We start from the raw sequence: 14,330 nt of genomic DNA, 5'->3' as shown, positions 1-14,330 counted from the left end.
TACCTTACCTGCACAAAGTCATCATCAGATCTTGCTTCTAATTTGTCTGAGAATGTAATATATTACATTTTATACACTCCTTACTTTGGCATAATATTACAATGCAGATATTATTTAACTTATATAAACTAATATAAGGACAGACAAATGCAGGTAATTTGCATTCATATTATCATGTATGACAGAAGTTAATTCATTGTTTTTTCCTTCCTCTTTCCCCCCATATGTTTCTCTACTTTTCATCCTCCTTATGCTCTGCTACCTGCTCTCCTCCTTTCTGTGCCGGCAGTGTGGCTTCTTCCGACGGGCCCACTACAAAGACAAACTGCCTCAGTACCATGCAGTGAAAATTCCTCGCGAGGACCGGCCACAGTTCCAGACTGAGAAATCAGGAGTTGTCCATAAAAAAGAATGGGCCACGCACTGGAGCGACGGGAGCTCGTAAATTGCTTTGAAGCACCGACTGACTGAATTAACTCAAATCACCCTGTGTGGCACTCATTCTGTCTTTGCATTGGAACTAACGGACTTAAGAAAGGGCACATAGATTGAGATCATGATACACTGTGTGGGCTGTACTGTGTCAGTACTTGCATACTGGTAGCCTGTTACCCTGTGTAACCCAGTATTGACTGGCCTTGGATAGTCTATCTATACTGTGCATCTGCATCAGTGTTTTACAGTAGATAATGAAGGACCACAACAATTTTAGAACCAGTGTAGCTGCTCAATATTTTTTCAGAGACTCGCTGTCATCTTTTCTGACTGGCACAACAAAGGAGGACAGAAATACACAACTCAAAGTCATGCATGAATGCACAAAGAAATAATATAGCATTAGATACATACAGACACTGGACATTGTTGATGAAAAAGCCACTGCCCTTGACAAAGACTACTTTTTTGCCTTAACTACTGTAAGACTGAAACAGTGATATGGGCACTGAAAAAAAAAGGCATTTTTATATATCAATATTTCCTTAAGTTAGCACTAGTAAACAATGGGAGAATGTCATTATATAAGATATCCATAAAGTAGAATGTTGCAGAAGACTGGATCTGTTGTTTTCTGGGCTTGCTGATTGCTCTGAGCTGGCTGAAAAAGCGATTGAACAAGTTCACCTGATAGTATTTGTATATCCTTATTCAAGGAAAACTAAGCCTTCTAGATGAAGAACCTTTGTCAGTTTGTGTCTTTTCTTAATGTCAGTCAAACGTACTGTACATCAGTTGTCAACTGCCTGAGCTAACTTGAATAAGAAAGCCACAGTACAGCCTATAATGCAGCAGCAATGGTTGTAGCACTGTTGTTGCATGAAAACCAAAAGTGTTGGAAGAGTTAAGCAATAGTTGAAATGTAATCTGCCATTTTGCAGTATTAGCATTTAAATTCAAAGGCAAACCTAGATGTTTAAATGATTGTCCTATTGTATATGGATCATTTATCTTAGTTTATAAAAGAATTGTATGTTAAAACACCCTTATGTCTCAAATGAAACCAATAGTGCTATATATGACTAAAACAGACACAGTTAAATCATAAGGTTTTTCAAGGGGCACTATTATTTTACTGAGGTGTAAAAATGTTTCCCCAGGAGACATAATAAGCTTTGTCTGAATACTGTGGTTTCCAAACTGCTTAAAGCGTATCAGCCCGCCTGTCACGCTGCTCCTGCTAATGTACTCAAGTCAAAGCAGTCAGGGTAAGACTCATTTTAGTGCTGCATACAAGTGCCTTATGATAAAAGTGGTAGATTTTGAGCTACTGCTTAAGAACACAAGGCTGCTGCAAATTAGATCACACTGCCCTGAAACAAGTAAACGTCCATCCAACACTTGTAAGCAGATAATTTCTCAGAATACGCTGGAACAAGACAAAGTTTCCTTGGATTTTTGGATTGGGTCGGTGAAGTGGCTGCAAAGCATGAAGAGTCAGCTTGTTTTTTGGTATTGCTGGACAATCTTATATTAGCTGCATGAAACTACTGTTGCTGTGCTGACCATCCCTCTTTTTTTTTCTTTTTTTTTGGTCATGACTGATGTATTTATTTTTTGTTTGGCTGCACTGCTTTAACATTGTAAATAAAATGGAAGGAAACAAAACAAACCCATAAGACAACTTAAGTCGTGTCATTCTCATTAGGTTTTCAACCCGTAATTAACATACAACACAGGATTTATAAAAGCTGCAGTTCACCTTAAAAACAGCAGATGGCGGCAACACTCAGAAAACAAATCCTCTTTTCTGCCTTTTTTTTTTTGTAAAAACTATCTATGAGACACAAAACAAAACAAATTGTTATTAATATGCAGCAGTATGTAGTAGTATGTAAAGGTTTCAATTCTAAGCATGGAACAGAAATGCAATTACATAGCAGCCCTAATGTGATACTATAATAACATTTTAAGCATATTTCTAATTTTTACGGAGAGAGAGGCATTGTGCCACAAGGAGATAGGTTACCAGAACATAATAAAATAGGTTTGTTGCATTTTACGAAACCTTCGTTGTTTGAGTGTACATAAAGGTATTTTGGTTTTGTTTCTGTGGAACAGTATGTGTAAATGTGTGTAACTAAAATGAAAACAGGATGCTGTTTGTAGTCTGTCAGCATAACAATAAAGTTATCAAACATCATCATCGGCATGAGTCAAGTCAGAAATCTCAGCTTTGCACTGTGGTTCCTAAAATATGTCAAAGGTCATTTTCCGTTCTAGCAGGCTCCCTGCAGAAAGATGATCAAATTAGTCTTAGATGGTTTTTTTTGTTTTAGATCCTGTTAAAATCCCAGTGGGTACATGCTAAAGCAACAGTAAGCTGTTTGATTTTGCAGCACATGTAAGGATGATTTCCAGATCCAGAAGGCATAAAAATATTTTCTGATAAATGCTATAAGACATTTAAGCCAAAGCATGTTGCTTAAAGTGTTTGTATTTGTTGGACCTGTGGTAAATCACCATCTGCTCCTTCACAACAAATTTGAATGACTAGTATTTTTGTAATACACCTAAAATGTCTTTTTTCTTAACATTTTTGTTTAAAGTCACTTATCTTGTCGTGTCTAGCAAAACAACTGAGACTACATAAAAATGAACATCAGAGTGAGTGAATCAGTCTTTTCTCTCACCACAAGCTTATGATCTTATCGTAATAGAAATCAATTCCCCCTAGAACCCATCAGTTGACATCCTTGTTGCCATGACAGTTTAAACAAGGACAGTTTGTCTCTGTGTTGCACTTTAAGAGGATTGTCACCCATTAGACACTTTGATGAGCCAAATCTGCTGCTGTCTCATCCTGTGACTAATACAGTAATTACACACATACACAAAAACATGCAATTGCACAGACTGAGGTGAAGAGTGAGACATAATGAACACATATGGCTCTAGTATCACTCTCACAAATCAAGCCTAAAGATGTCTGTGTTTAAAATTAAAATGAAATAAGCTGACATTTAATAAAAGGAGTGCAAGGGTTTTTCTTAAAGGGCTCAAATGCAAACACAAATACAGGCAGGTGAGGATGTGCGAGGCTTTATTTACAGGGGCTTGGGCTGGGGCTGGGGCTGCTGACACTAGGCAGAGGGAAACCCAGGGAGTGATGATTCTGGGAGTGAAGCAGGCTGATCTGTGGGAGTGACAGATTCTTGGGTAAGGCCAACAGTCCATTTGCCGCATTTACCCTACAAGCGGGGTAATGTGTCACGATTGAGTAAATGAATGTAAATGGGTTTAGAGTTGGACCCAAGGTTGCAGATAATAAAATCTTCATTTTAACAGAAAACATTTAATACACCACAAAAGCGAAATAAACACGATGCAAAGTATGAACTTAGGAGTACTTAATAAAGTCCTTTAGCAAAACAGTAGACACGGGAGAGAGCTGGAGGTGTTTTTACACTGGGGCTCCAGGGTCCAGTGAACATAAGGCAGGTGAGTTATATGGAGCTGGGAGATTGGGAATCCAAAGGGTACAGGAGAAACAGAAGAGTTTATACACAGGGAGACAGAAATTCAGGGAAAGAACATGGGATCTGGGTCTACATTGGGCTGGATCCTTCTGTCAGGGTTTTTTTTTAAGGCCTCAAATAAAGACACAAACAAGGAAGGTGAGGATGTGCAGGGTTTATTTACAGAAAATCAAAAAAAAAACCAAAAAACAAAAATGTCCATACATGCATTGTTATAAGAACAACAAGGGGTAGTGCAGCAACGGAGAATCCAGCAAAAAACAAAGAACAAAGGCAGGCATATATTACCTATACATACAAGGTGCTGTAACTCATTAAACCCAGGTTTCAGAAAATGTAGGGACAATGGAAACTTAATCAAGCTAACACAACACAGGAAGTAATATCAAAATAAGAGTTCACAGCAGAAAGTTCATGACAGATCATGACATGAACGACTTTATTCCCTCCCATTCTATCCCTTGGGATAGGCATCTCAAACCCTTCATCAACATGTTATAATAATCTCTACTGTATGAGGAAAGCTTTTAATGACCCTTAGTGTTATTCATATTTATTCTAATAAATAGTAGTTTGTGTCATGGTTCCCCTTTGGGACTTCCTGCCGGGAACCCCTACACTGAAAAGACTTCCTTTTCCCCCTGCACTGGTCCCCGGCAGCTTCACACACCCAGTTAATTGGTTTCACCTGTTATCAGTTACCTTTTGTTTTCTCCTTATAAATACTTCTCTGTTCCCTCTGTTTTTGTGGAAGCATTATTGCATATTGCACAGGAGTGTTATTGCCTAGTATGTATGCATGCATGCATGCTACCGTTTCATTCAGTTTTTCTCAGTTTCCCGTTTCATTCAGTGATTTTCAGTTTCCCATTTCATTCGGTTTTTCTCAATTTCCTGTTTCATTCGGCTCTGCTTTTTGTATTTTTCTTTGCCCTGGTTATCCCAGGAGGAATAAAGCTCATTTTGGTTCTGCATTTGGGTCCTACCTCTCCTTCTTCCCTCCTTCTTTCCAGCATCACCACCAACTCATAAGAGTTTGAAGCATTTTCATTGAAACTTTAATGACCCTGATAAATGATATTTAATATATGAAAAAACATCAACCTGTAGATTTTATTTACACATAATATCTTGAACATGATCTTGGACAAGTCAATCTACCCTGCCTCTAATTGGAAATAAAGACCTGATATGCCATTAAAATACAAACCTTGAGACTGGTCCTTCAGTGATAAATCAGAAACATTTTGCAAACTGTGTGGAGTGAAATTAAATTTGATTGTGATATGATTAGAAACATTAGCTCTAGACTAAATTATTAAAAAAAAAATCACCAGTAAACCTGTCAGTTCATTTCTTTCTGTTTGAAAAGATGTTTTTAGCTTTATTACTTTATCACTGAAGTTGTCCAGACTACAAATGCATGATTAAGTGGGTAATGAGTGTTTTCAGGTATTGTCTGTGCGTTCATGCGGGAAGGGTTACTGGACAACAGGGACAGGTGAATCAGAGTCCATTTACTGGGATTTATCTGTTTAATAACTGGGAGAGTTGTGTTGCGCCACCCTCAGGGACAAATAATAACACACTCAGTCATCACTAATGCCTTGATCCTGCTAAATGGGCCTGGTTAAGTCTCATATTAGTTCTTCCTCCTTCCTGTCCCCTGTTCCCCTTACTACAGTAGCATCGTTTTCACCTAGGGGTTTCCAGCCTGAGGCCATGAGGTGTATATAAGACCCGGCAAGGATGTTAGTGCTACTCAAGTTAGCCGGGTCACTGCACAAAGGGAACACTTAACTCTGATCACGACAAGCCCTCCTTCTGTTTCTCCAGGAGCTGAAGCTTTGAAGTCAGCAGGTGTAATTGGACAACCATTACCTTCCTCTTCTTATCCTGCCTTTGTTATTAGCAGCCACCTGACCTCCTCTCCAGACTGAGACCATGGACACAGCTGCAGGTGTGACTCTTCTGGCTCTGGTTATGGCGATGGCTGGCATCAGTGAGGCTCTTCACATCCAAGGCGGTCTGGACAAAAGTGACATCCTGCCTGGCAGCTCAGAGAACATGGCTGATCGCCTGTTGCGACTGGTGAGACAACAAACCAATAAAAAAATTTGAATTGCAAATTTAGCATTTAATTGTCATGCCTTAGTTCTTTATCTGTAGCTGCATTACTGAATACATATTTTCTTTAATGATACCATGCATGTTTATCTACCATGTTTGCTAAAATAATAATTTCATAAAAATCTAAATTTGAACTATATCTCAGATACACATGGTTATGTGTTAAAATATACAATGTGTGCATAGGCAGAATTATGGACCGTCTGCTGTGCCACATTAGACCCCTGGGGTCGAGGGTTTGATTAAGGATAAGGAATCAGATCACACCTAAAAATATTAGGTTTCCCTTTTGCAGCATGCAGGACTCAGGGATTTTGCATTACGATAAAGGTCAATGGATATTTGAGTAAAAATGTGATACATGTTTTTGTACATTGCCTCTGTACACTGCTATCTCGGTTTTGAGCTCCCTTGCTACAGCAGGGCACACTGGCTGATGTTACAAATCCAGGGCTCAGTTTGTGTTGCAAACTGAAATGGAAGGAATTTAGTGCTCTTGATATTCCTAAGATATAGGGTTCTTATTCAAAAGCATTATACATGTGCTTTAATGCTAAGCATTGTGGGCGTGTGTCTATGTGAATGTAAATAGTGTGCTCGTGTGCTGCAGGAGAGTGAAAACACAGATAACATCAGTGATGATCGTCTGCTGACATCCGTCCTACGTGCCCTGCTGCTTGGATCTCAGAGAGAAACCAGGAACTCTGTCCTCCATCAGCCACAGAGGTCAATGATACAACAAAACCTGAGATTATCACACACAAACATACAAAAAAAACAAAAAAACAAAAACACACATGCAGCAAATTGATAATCTATTACCCATTACCATTTCAGCCTTCTGTAAAACAGTTTCTTGAATTAAAACCAAATATTTACCAGCTCTACCGAGGAAAAATGTGACACACTCATTGTCAGTACTACTGCATATATAAAGATCGTTAGAAGAGCTACAAACGGGTCTAGTTTTTTTAATCTTCTCTCTGTCTTTCAAAAGACTGATTTAAGTCTCTCCTGTTTTTATTCTCCCTTGCAGGTTTGGCCGTAGATCCGAAGGACAGGCAGTGTCTGAGGATCAGATACAATCTCACGACTGGGAGGTTGCCCCCGGTCAGGTCTGGAGTATGGCTGTGCCCCAGAGATTTGGCAAGAAATAATCTTGCAGGCCGATCTGCACATCACTGTCCTGGTACAAGGCCAGGAGCAGCGAGCGAATGTGGAGAGGCAAAATTTAAATGAATAAATATGAATTACATTAAAAACTCTCACTTTTTTTTTCAGCATCGACCCAGCTCATTATGCCTTACTTGACAGTCAACATTTAATTAAAGATGATATGAGTATTCATTTAACATTACCCTGGTGGTTCACTGAGCAGAACTCATTTATCATTTCTGGGATGTCATTAAGGAACAAAAGTGCTTGCTGTAAATTGACTGAAACAATATTTGTTTTTCTTTTATTCTCTAGTCAAATAAAAGAGCTTTAAAATTGAAAAAGCTAAACTCAAAAATGTATGTGTTCATTGTGAATAATGTGTAAAGATCAGCATCACTGTCATCTGCTCAAAATGACTGTATTATAATGTACATTACAAATACTAGAATTTTATGAACTCTCTTTTTAGCCCTTGTTTCAGCTTTGCATGCATGGGTGATGAATCAATAAATCAATACAACCTCTGAAAATAGGGAAACAAAACAAACAGCAATCAAAGTTCTCGAAGCCCAAGGTATAGTATTTAAATGTCTTGTGTTCAAAATCCATAAACAGCTAATTGAAAATAATATAAAGTAGGAAATTTGAGTATGTGTAAACTGCTGATATTTCAGCCAATGAACAGACTTGCTGGTTTTATTACTAATTCGGAAGGTTTACCGTACTGTTATTTCTGATATCATCAGATCGTGTGTGTGTCCCACACAGTCAACGTTCTGTAGCTGCCCAGTATCTGTACATTTATGATTTCTATACATTTTCTCACTACTGATTATCAGGATATTTATGGCACAGTGCTATATATGCAAAACTTAAAATAATCATAAGTCACAAAATGTTGTATTATAATTTAAACACAACTTCCATCACAGCAGCATCCAGTGCCAAACATCTGCTAGACCACATACAAGCACATAATTACTCAGGCCATTTTTCCACTACATTAAATTTGTCTCTGCTGGCTATCTCAGACATCAGAGGAATATAAATTAACTTAGATCGCGCCAACACACACACACGCACACACACACACCCTCACACACACACACACACACACACCCTCACACACGCGCACACACACACACACACACACACACACACACACACAAGATATGTTCTGCAAAGCATTGTGTGTAAAATAATAGTTACTTTAAGTTTGTCTCTACACATACAGCAGGTCCAGGATGAAGTTTCCTTTGATGTATCTTGTACCTTGTTGTATCACAGTATCATCTATTTAATGTAAAGTGATGCACAGTTCTTCACCACAGAAGAAGAGTGGCTGTTTGGTTTGCGTGTGGTGGATTTAAAGGCCACCTGGGGATGGAGTGTGCAATAAGCTTCAGTGCCACTAATTAAAACATAGAAACATGCAATTACTTTCACTCTCACAGCCAATTACTGGAAAGGAAATCATGTTACTCCCTCTTAGGAAGACTCTTTTGTTAGTCTGACCTCCCATTACTTGTTATCAGTCTAGAAAGCGAAGAATATGTAGTGCTGATCAGAGACTACTGCAGAAGACCTTTCAATTATTTTATTTTATTTTTTTTTTAACCTTTGTCTGTGTGGTTAGTTTTGACCATTTGTGTTTTAATTAATGTGCACTGTTGCAATATGTGGGACACAAGTATATTTAGATAGTTGTCTTTTACAGCATATATGTTAAGCATTCGCTGCTTTTTTCTTGCCAGGCCACCTAATGTGCTGAAACCATATGTTTACCACATTCTCTGTAATAGGTAAAGAAGTATAGTATAATAATTAATGGCATTACAGTTATCTATTGCCAACGCAATAGAAAGTGTTAGAAAGTCCTCCTGTAGCTCAACACTTGTGCAGGACTTGTGGTTGACTTGGCCCAGGGACAGAGGAAGGTCATCTCCTGTCTCCTCATCCTCCTCACAGCTTTCTCTTTCACTGTCATCATCACTGCTACTAGTTAGTTGCTCCAGGTCTAATTTGCTAAATATTGCAGGCTCGGGATTGGAATGTTTCAGCTCCTTCAGCATTTCTAATTTAGCCCCTTAGTCATCTTTCTGGAATCGCATGATCATGTCTAGACTAACATTTTAAAATATGGCAGTAAACACAGTTGCCATTCACATCCTCAGTCAGTTTGTTACCAGAGAAAGATACTAACTTTGAATTGGACGTTGGACATTCAACGGGGGATGGATGTCATGGAAGCAATGCACACACATACAAATAAACTAATCAGAGAAACAAAGGATATGACACAAGCAAAGGGACAGTGAGAGTAGGATCAACAAACAAAGCAACGTTGAGAACACGTCAATGCGTATTTGTTTAAATCTGATTGGACGACTGGAGCGTAAAGCCAACCCCATTGCAGATAAACAGCTGTGATTGGCCGAGCTTACTTGAAGCTGGAGGAAGTGACTCCAGGGGGTCCAGACCCACATTTTTTTTGCTAAGAAAAGGAGTGAGTCTGGCTAGTCAGGCTAGATCAGGGGTGGGCAATCCATGTTCCTCAAGGGCTACTGCCCTGCTTGTTTTCCAACTATCCCTGGCTTACCAATGCTGATTACCTGGATCAGGTGTGTTCAGCCCAACCTATACCGCAAACTCTAGCTCAGATTCCAGCACAAAATCATCCACCTGTCCCAGTACCAGCAAAAGCTGCAGCCATGCCTCAAACTCTAGCTTCAACCCTTGTTAAGGCCCCAGCTTCAGTCCCAATACAGGTTTGATTAGCAGTGCCAGCTTTAGCTTCAGTTCAATCACCAGTCTCTGTATCACATGCGACTTCTCAACTACCAAAAGCCTCATCTCCAAGGTCAGACACATCTGTTGTTGGTAAACCCCAAGTCCCAGTTTTGGTCTCAGCCCCAGCCCCTCTCACTCTGCCAACTCCACTCCTGCTCCAGCTCCAGTTATAACATCAGGCTCAGCTCCAGTTCTACAGCCTGCTGGAATCCAGCCAGCATGGCCACAGCTCAGCAAAACCTTGAAACCACCTCTGCATCCTTCAACAGGAGCCTTGTGTAGAGGTAGGACAAAAGCCAAAGTTAGCACATTTTCAAGTTTAACATTTTACATATACCAATTCATTAAAAAATACATTTGATGGATACCTTTTCTGCAATAGTGTAATCTGGTTGTTACTCAGAAAGCATGTTCAAACTAGCTGCTGTTCTAATTACATGCACATCAGTTTTATACCCTCATCTTGAAACAAGTGTCTCCATCTGGGATTAATATTAGCCTCTAAGGTCAGACGCTGATAGCACACATTCACATTAATACCAATCCTCAGTTTCCTGTCAGTCATTCATTATCTTGCAGTGTTCCACTGTGTAGAAAATAAAACTTCTTACACCTAACTATTTTCATGTCTTCAGGATGTAGCTCAGGGCAAACCAGTATCTTTACCTAGCTAAGCTTAAGAGAGGTGTGTGGCTTTACAGATTCTGTTGTCTTTGTTACTTAAAGTGATGAAAATGTGTCAAACCTAAAAGTGACCTAATGTTTTTTTTTTTTGTTCTATTTGAAGAAGTCTCTTGTCACAGGAAGTCACATGTCTTATGTGACATCTGGAAAAGAAACAAGGGATGGTTATGACAGCTTGGTAGTGGGAAAGGGAAAGGGTGACGGAAAACCAAGGAAACACCACACATTCCTGCCAGGAAAAAGACCAGTAAACCCAGAATGAGGATCCTTATCATCACCACTACACAATCTGTAGCGTTATACATTGTTGCCTATGTGGATGTTAAGAGATGGTTGGTTATTTGATAAAATGATGATGAAATGATAACGTGTACGTCTACAAAACCTAGAGCTATCACAGACAAATTTCTCTGTTCGTACTAAACATAGCAGGTTTTTTTTTTTTTTTTAATTTCCTGGATTCCTGTTCTCAGATTATACAACTCACCTGCCTTCCCATGTGCTCCCATGGTTCCCAACATCAGCCACTTAACCTGTTTCTGTGTCCTAGTTCCTGTTCCCAGCATGTGCAACCCCCCAGCTTCTCCATGTGTCTTGGATTCCGGTTTCCCGGTCAATACTACTCACCTGCTTTTCCATGTTCTCTGACTCCAAGTCTCTCAGCATATGTTATGCACCTGCCTACCGTGAATGTTCTGTTTTGGAATGTGTCAAATATGGATTTTCCCACAGATATAGTTGTCACCTACCATCAATGTAAGGATCGGCTGCAATGACGCTGAGTCACATGAGGAGTCAAATTTGCGCATACACAGTGAGTTCACAGTACACAGATGTCTTAGAACACCTGAAATGACAGTTCAGTGCTTCCACCTGTCATAGCAGTGATAAACTGATATTGTACACCTGAGTGCAGGTATCAGTCAGCATGTCATATGGTATTATGCTGATTTGGAATTTCCTTAGTCAACAGTATTTACCCATTTAAATATGATATTCCTGCCTTTAGTCAATGTCCTCGTCATACACAGATTTGTGAACATTTGGGATGTCTGTCACCTCATATGAAATAGTCTCAACCTCCATTAAACTGAGGAACTGCAGTTTAGAGATTAAGATACAATGTATGGTAATGCTTTTTTTATGGGGCTATTAGAGAATACTATCTTCCATTTTAATTTATGTTATATATTAGAATGTATTATAATTCATATCTTAGACTATGAATTATGCTTGGATATAATGTAGTTGGAAAGGATTTTTTTTTTTAATGAAACTGATTTTTTTTTTTTTTCGGATTGTTGGTCGTGGAATGAAATTGTGTTTTGGAATTAGCATCCTATTTCTGGATCAAAGATTGTGATTTTCGAATACTGAACTTGTTAATGGAAAGAGGATCATGTTTTTGGAATATAGAGTTAAAATGTGGAAGCTGTGAAGTTGTTACACTTTTATAGTGTCATTCCAAACAAATTCGAATAAGCTCTTAGGAATTCCAAACTGAAAAGGTGACTTTGCTGCCACCTGGTGGCTGAAAGTCATTCCAGTCTTCTGATACCAAATTGAGTATTCAGGCCTATGCAAAAAATTGGAAGAGAATAATTTCCTTGGAATCCTTCCAGGTTGGGTATTCCAACCCCATTATCACCATGCCAGAAGTGTGATAAACACTTTAGCCCAACCCTAATCCTAACCCTAGCCAAATCCGAACACTAACCCTAACTCTAACAGTCAAGTGGGCACTACATGTCCTGTAGGTTTTCAGTCATCTTCTATAGTGAAACACCAATCAGAACATGGGATGTAAGGATGAGGCCTCCAGTGGTCAGTAGAGACCAGGCCCAAGCAAAAGGAATTAATACTATCCACTATGATGTCAGTCCATGCCAGTTGTAACACCAGCAAACAGGTCACACCATCCATGGGTCACCACGTTTGGGTCACAATAAACTCAGGGCATGATGATGATGGCTGGCAGTGTGCAGACAGTGCTGAATATGCACATGGAAAATCCACAGTGAGAACCCACAGTCAGCCACTGGCTCTTAACTTAGAAGCGCTTTATTGTGAGACATCACGGGCCCACTGGTTGGGATGTATGTCTCATTACAGTAAGATCTGTGGTTTCCCTCCCAGCCAGGAGAGCCTTTTCACCTGTCATGCTCCCACATTTCTTTATATTGACTAAACTAAAGAGATAAATAATGAACAAAAATACCTGATCCAAGCTGCAGACTTAGAAATCTGTTTTTTTTTTTTCAACATCATTACCTAAAATTTAAAACAACTCACCCTAGGGTGAATTGGGACACTCAAAACCTAATATGTAGTAACTAGAGCAATGAAACGAGAGAGTCATAAGAAACATATAGAGACAAAAAACAGACAAAGGAAGACAGAGGGATCTGGGTGTGGGTGCTCCTGTCCACACAGCTGTTGTCTCTGATCTACACAGATGAGTTAAAGAAAGCCTCATCTCATCTGAATTTCATGAGTCTGCTGGGGGGCTCAGGCAAAAACTGAGTGTGCAGCAATTAAAACAGACGGACAGAGAGAGAGAGAGAGAGAGAGAGAGACAGAGAGACAAGGATGAGGAGATAGAAACAGACTGAGACAGATCAATATCAAGGTCATTGTCAAGTAGAGTTATGAGCTGCACTTGCCGTTTTGATGAATACTTTGTCCATATAGTTTGTATCTATTTATGGTTTCTGACCTTTTCTCAACCCTCCACTCCCACTCTCCCTGATTGTCATCATCTTGGAAGAGAGCCAGAGAGGTCTCATCCATTATTATTGCAAAACAAATATAACGGAACATATAAAGCCGGAACATATAAAGGAACATTTTGCTTAATTTATTGTAGCTGATTTACTTTAAATTATGATTATCATGATGCTCTGTTTTTGACTTTCTTTTAGATTGTTTCATATCATGTCAGGCATTCTTTGTTTCCCATTCATATATCCATAGAAGAAGAAGTAGTTTAATGCCAAAGGGGAATGTACAATGAAAATGTGCAATTACAGTACAACCAATGTTTTCCTCTCCTGTAAACAGGAGACTGTGCGCCAGCTGTTGTCAGCTCTGTCTTACACACACACACACAGACTCACACAGAAAGCATGTGACATTTTATTAACACATTTCTCTGCTGTGACAGAGGTATTTGAGAAAAGCCCTTATTACAGTGACAGCTTTTTCTAATTGTTGTCACTCTAACATCGTCAGCAACAGGACAAAGAACATGTGTTTTTACTGTATGGACTGTGTGCACTGGTGTAACAGATCGGCCTAATGGCTGAAATAAAGGTTTCTGATGTTATTTGTACTTATTTACAGGTATAATTTAATACAGAATTGGCTTCTTCAGGTCCAATGACTTGCCTTATCCCTTCTTTTTTCAGCTTACTCTTCCACCCCATCCAGTTTCTTCTTAATCAAAGGTTTCAGGTAAAATATAAAAATATCCATTTTCTGTAAAAGCCACAAATATAGGCCTATGGCATAATCGCCTAGTGTGTGTGTGTGTGTGTGTGCGCGCGCGCGCGCCATCCGCCATGTGGTTGCTTCATCTTTAGTTCAGTTTCCACT

At 39.3% G+C, this 14,330-nt stretch overlaps 2 protein-coding genes across 6 annotated transcripts in view; both read left to right on the top strand.

Annotated features, from left to right (window-relative positions):
* The window catches only part of itga7 (integrin, alpha 7), a 43,539-nt gene extending 40,901 nt beyond the window's left edge, over positions 1–2,638 (top strand). For 3 of the 5 annotated variants that reach the window (XM_026306867.2, XM_026306868.2, XM_026306869.2), the window contains one exon: positions 290–2,638. In XM_026306867.2, the coding sequence (XP_026162652.1) occupies positions 290–445 (156 nt within the window). In that variant the 3' untranslated portion in view covers positions 446–2,638. The remainder of the gene's footprint in view (positions 1–289) is intronic. The other 2 variants (XR_003295692.2, XM_026306870.2) reach the window with 2 other exon arrangements.
* A 3,280-nt stretch (positions 2,639–5,918) lies between these two features.
* Positions 5,919–7,261, top strand: npffl (neuropeptide FF-amide peptide precursor like). Its single transcript, XM_026307613.1, has 3 exons — positions 5,919–6,065; positions 6,715–6,830; positions 7,141–7,261. Exons 1-3 carry the CDS (start codon positions 5,919–5,921, stop codon positions 7,259–7,261), a joined length of 384 nt encoding a protein of 127 aa, XP_026163398.1.
* The last annotated feature ends 7,069 nt before the right edge of the window (positions 7,262–14,330 follow it).

Source organism: Mastacembelus armatus, chromosome 5 (assembly GCF_900324485.2).
Source record: "Mastacembelus armatus chromosome 5, fMasArm1.2, whole genome shotgun sequence".
NCBI lineage: Eukaryota > Metazoa > Chordata > Actinopteri > Synbranchiformes > Mastacembelidae > Mastacembelus > Mastacembelus armatus.
This window is presented reverse-complemented; position numbering and strand designations above follow the sequence as displayed.

Bases quoted from the DNA above. Each gene is read 5' to 3' on its own strand.
- npffl (XM_026307613.1), top strand. From the start codon at position 5,919: ATGGACACAGCTGCAGGTGTGACTCTTCTGGCTCTGGTTATGGCGATG. The intron at 6,066-6,714 runs GTGAGACAACAA...CGTGTGCTGCAG, and splicing joins CTGATCGCCTGTTGCGACTG to GAGAGTGAAAACACAGATAA. The intron at 6,831-7,140 runs GTCAATGATACA...TCTCCCTTGCAG, and splicing joins GTCCTCCATCAGCCACAGAG to GTTTGGCCGTAGATCCGAAG.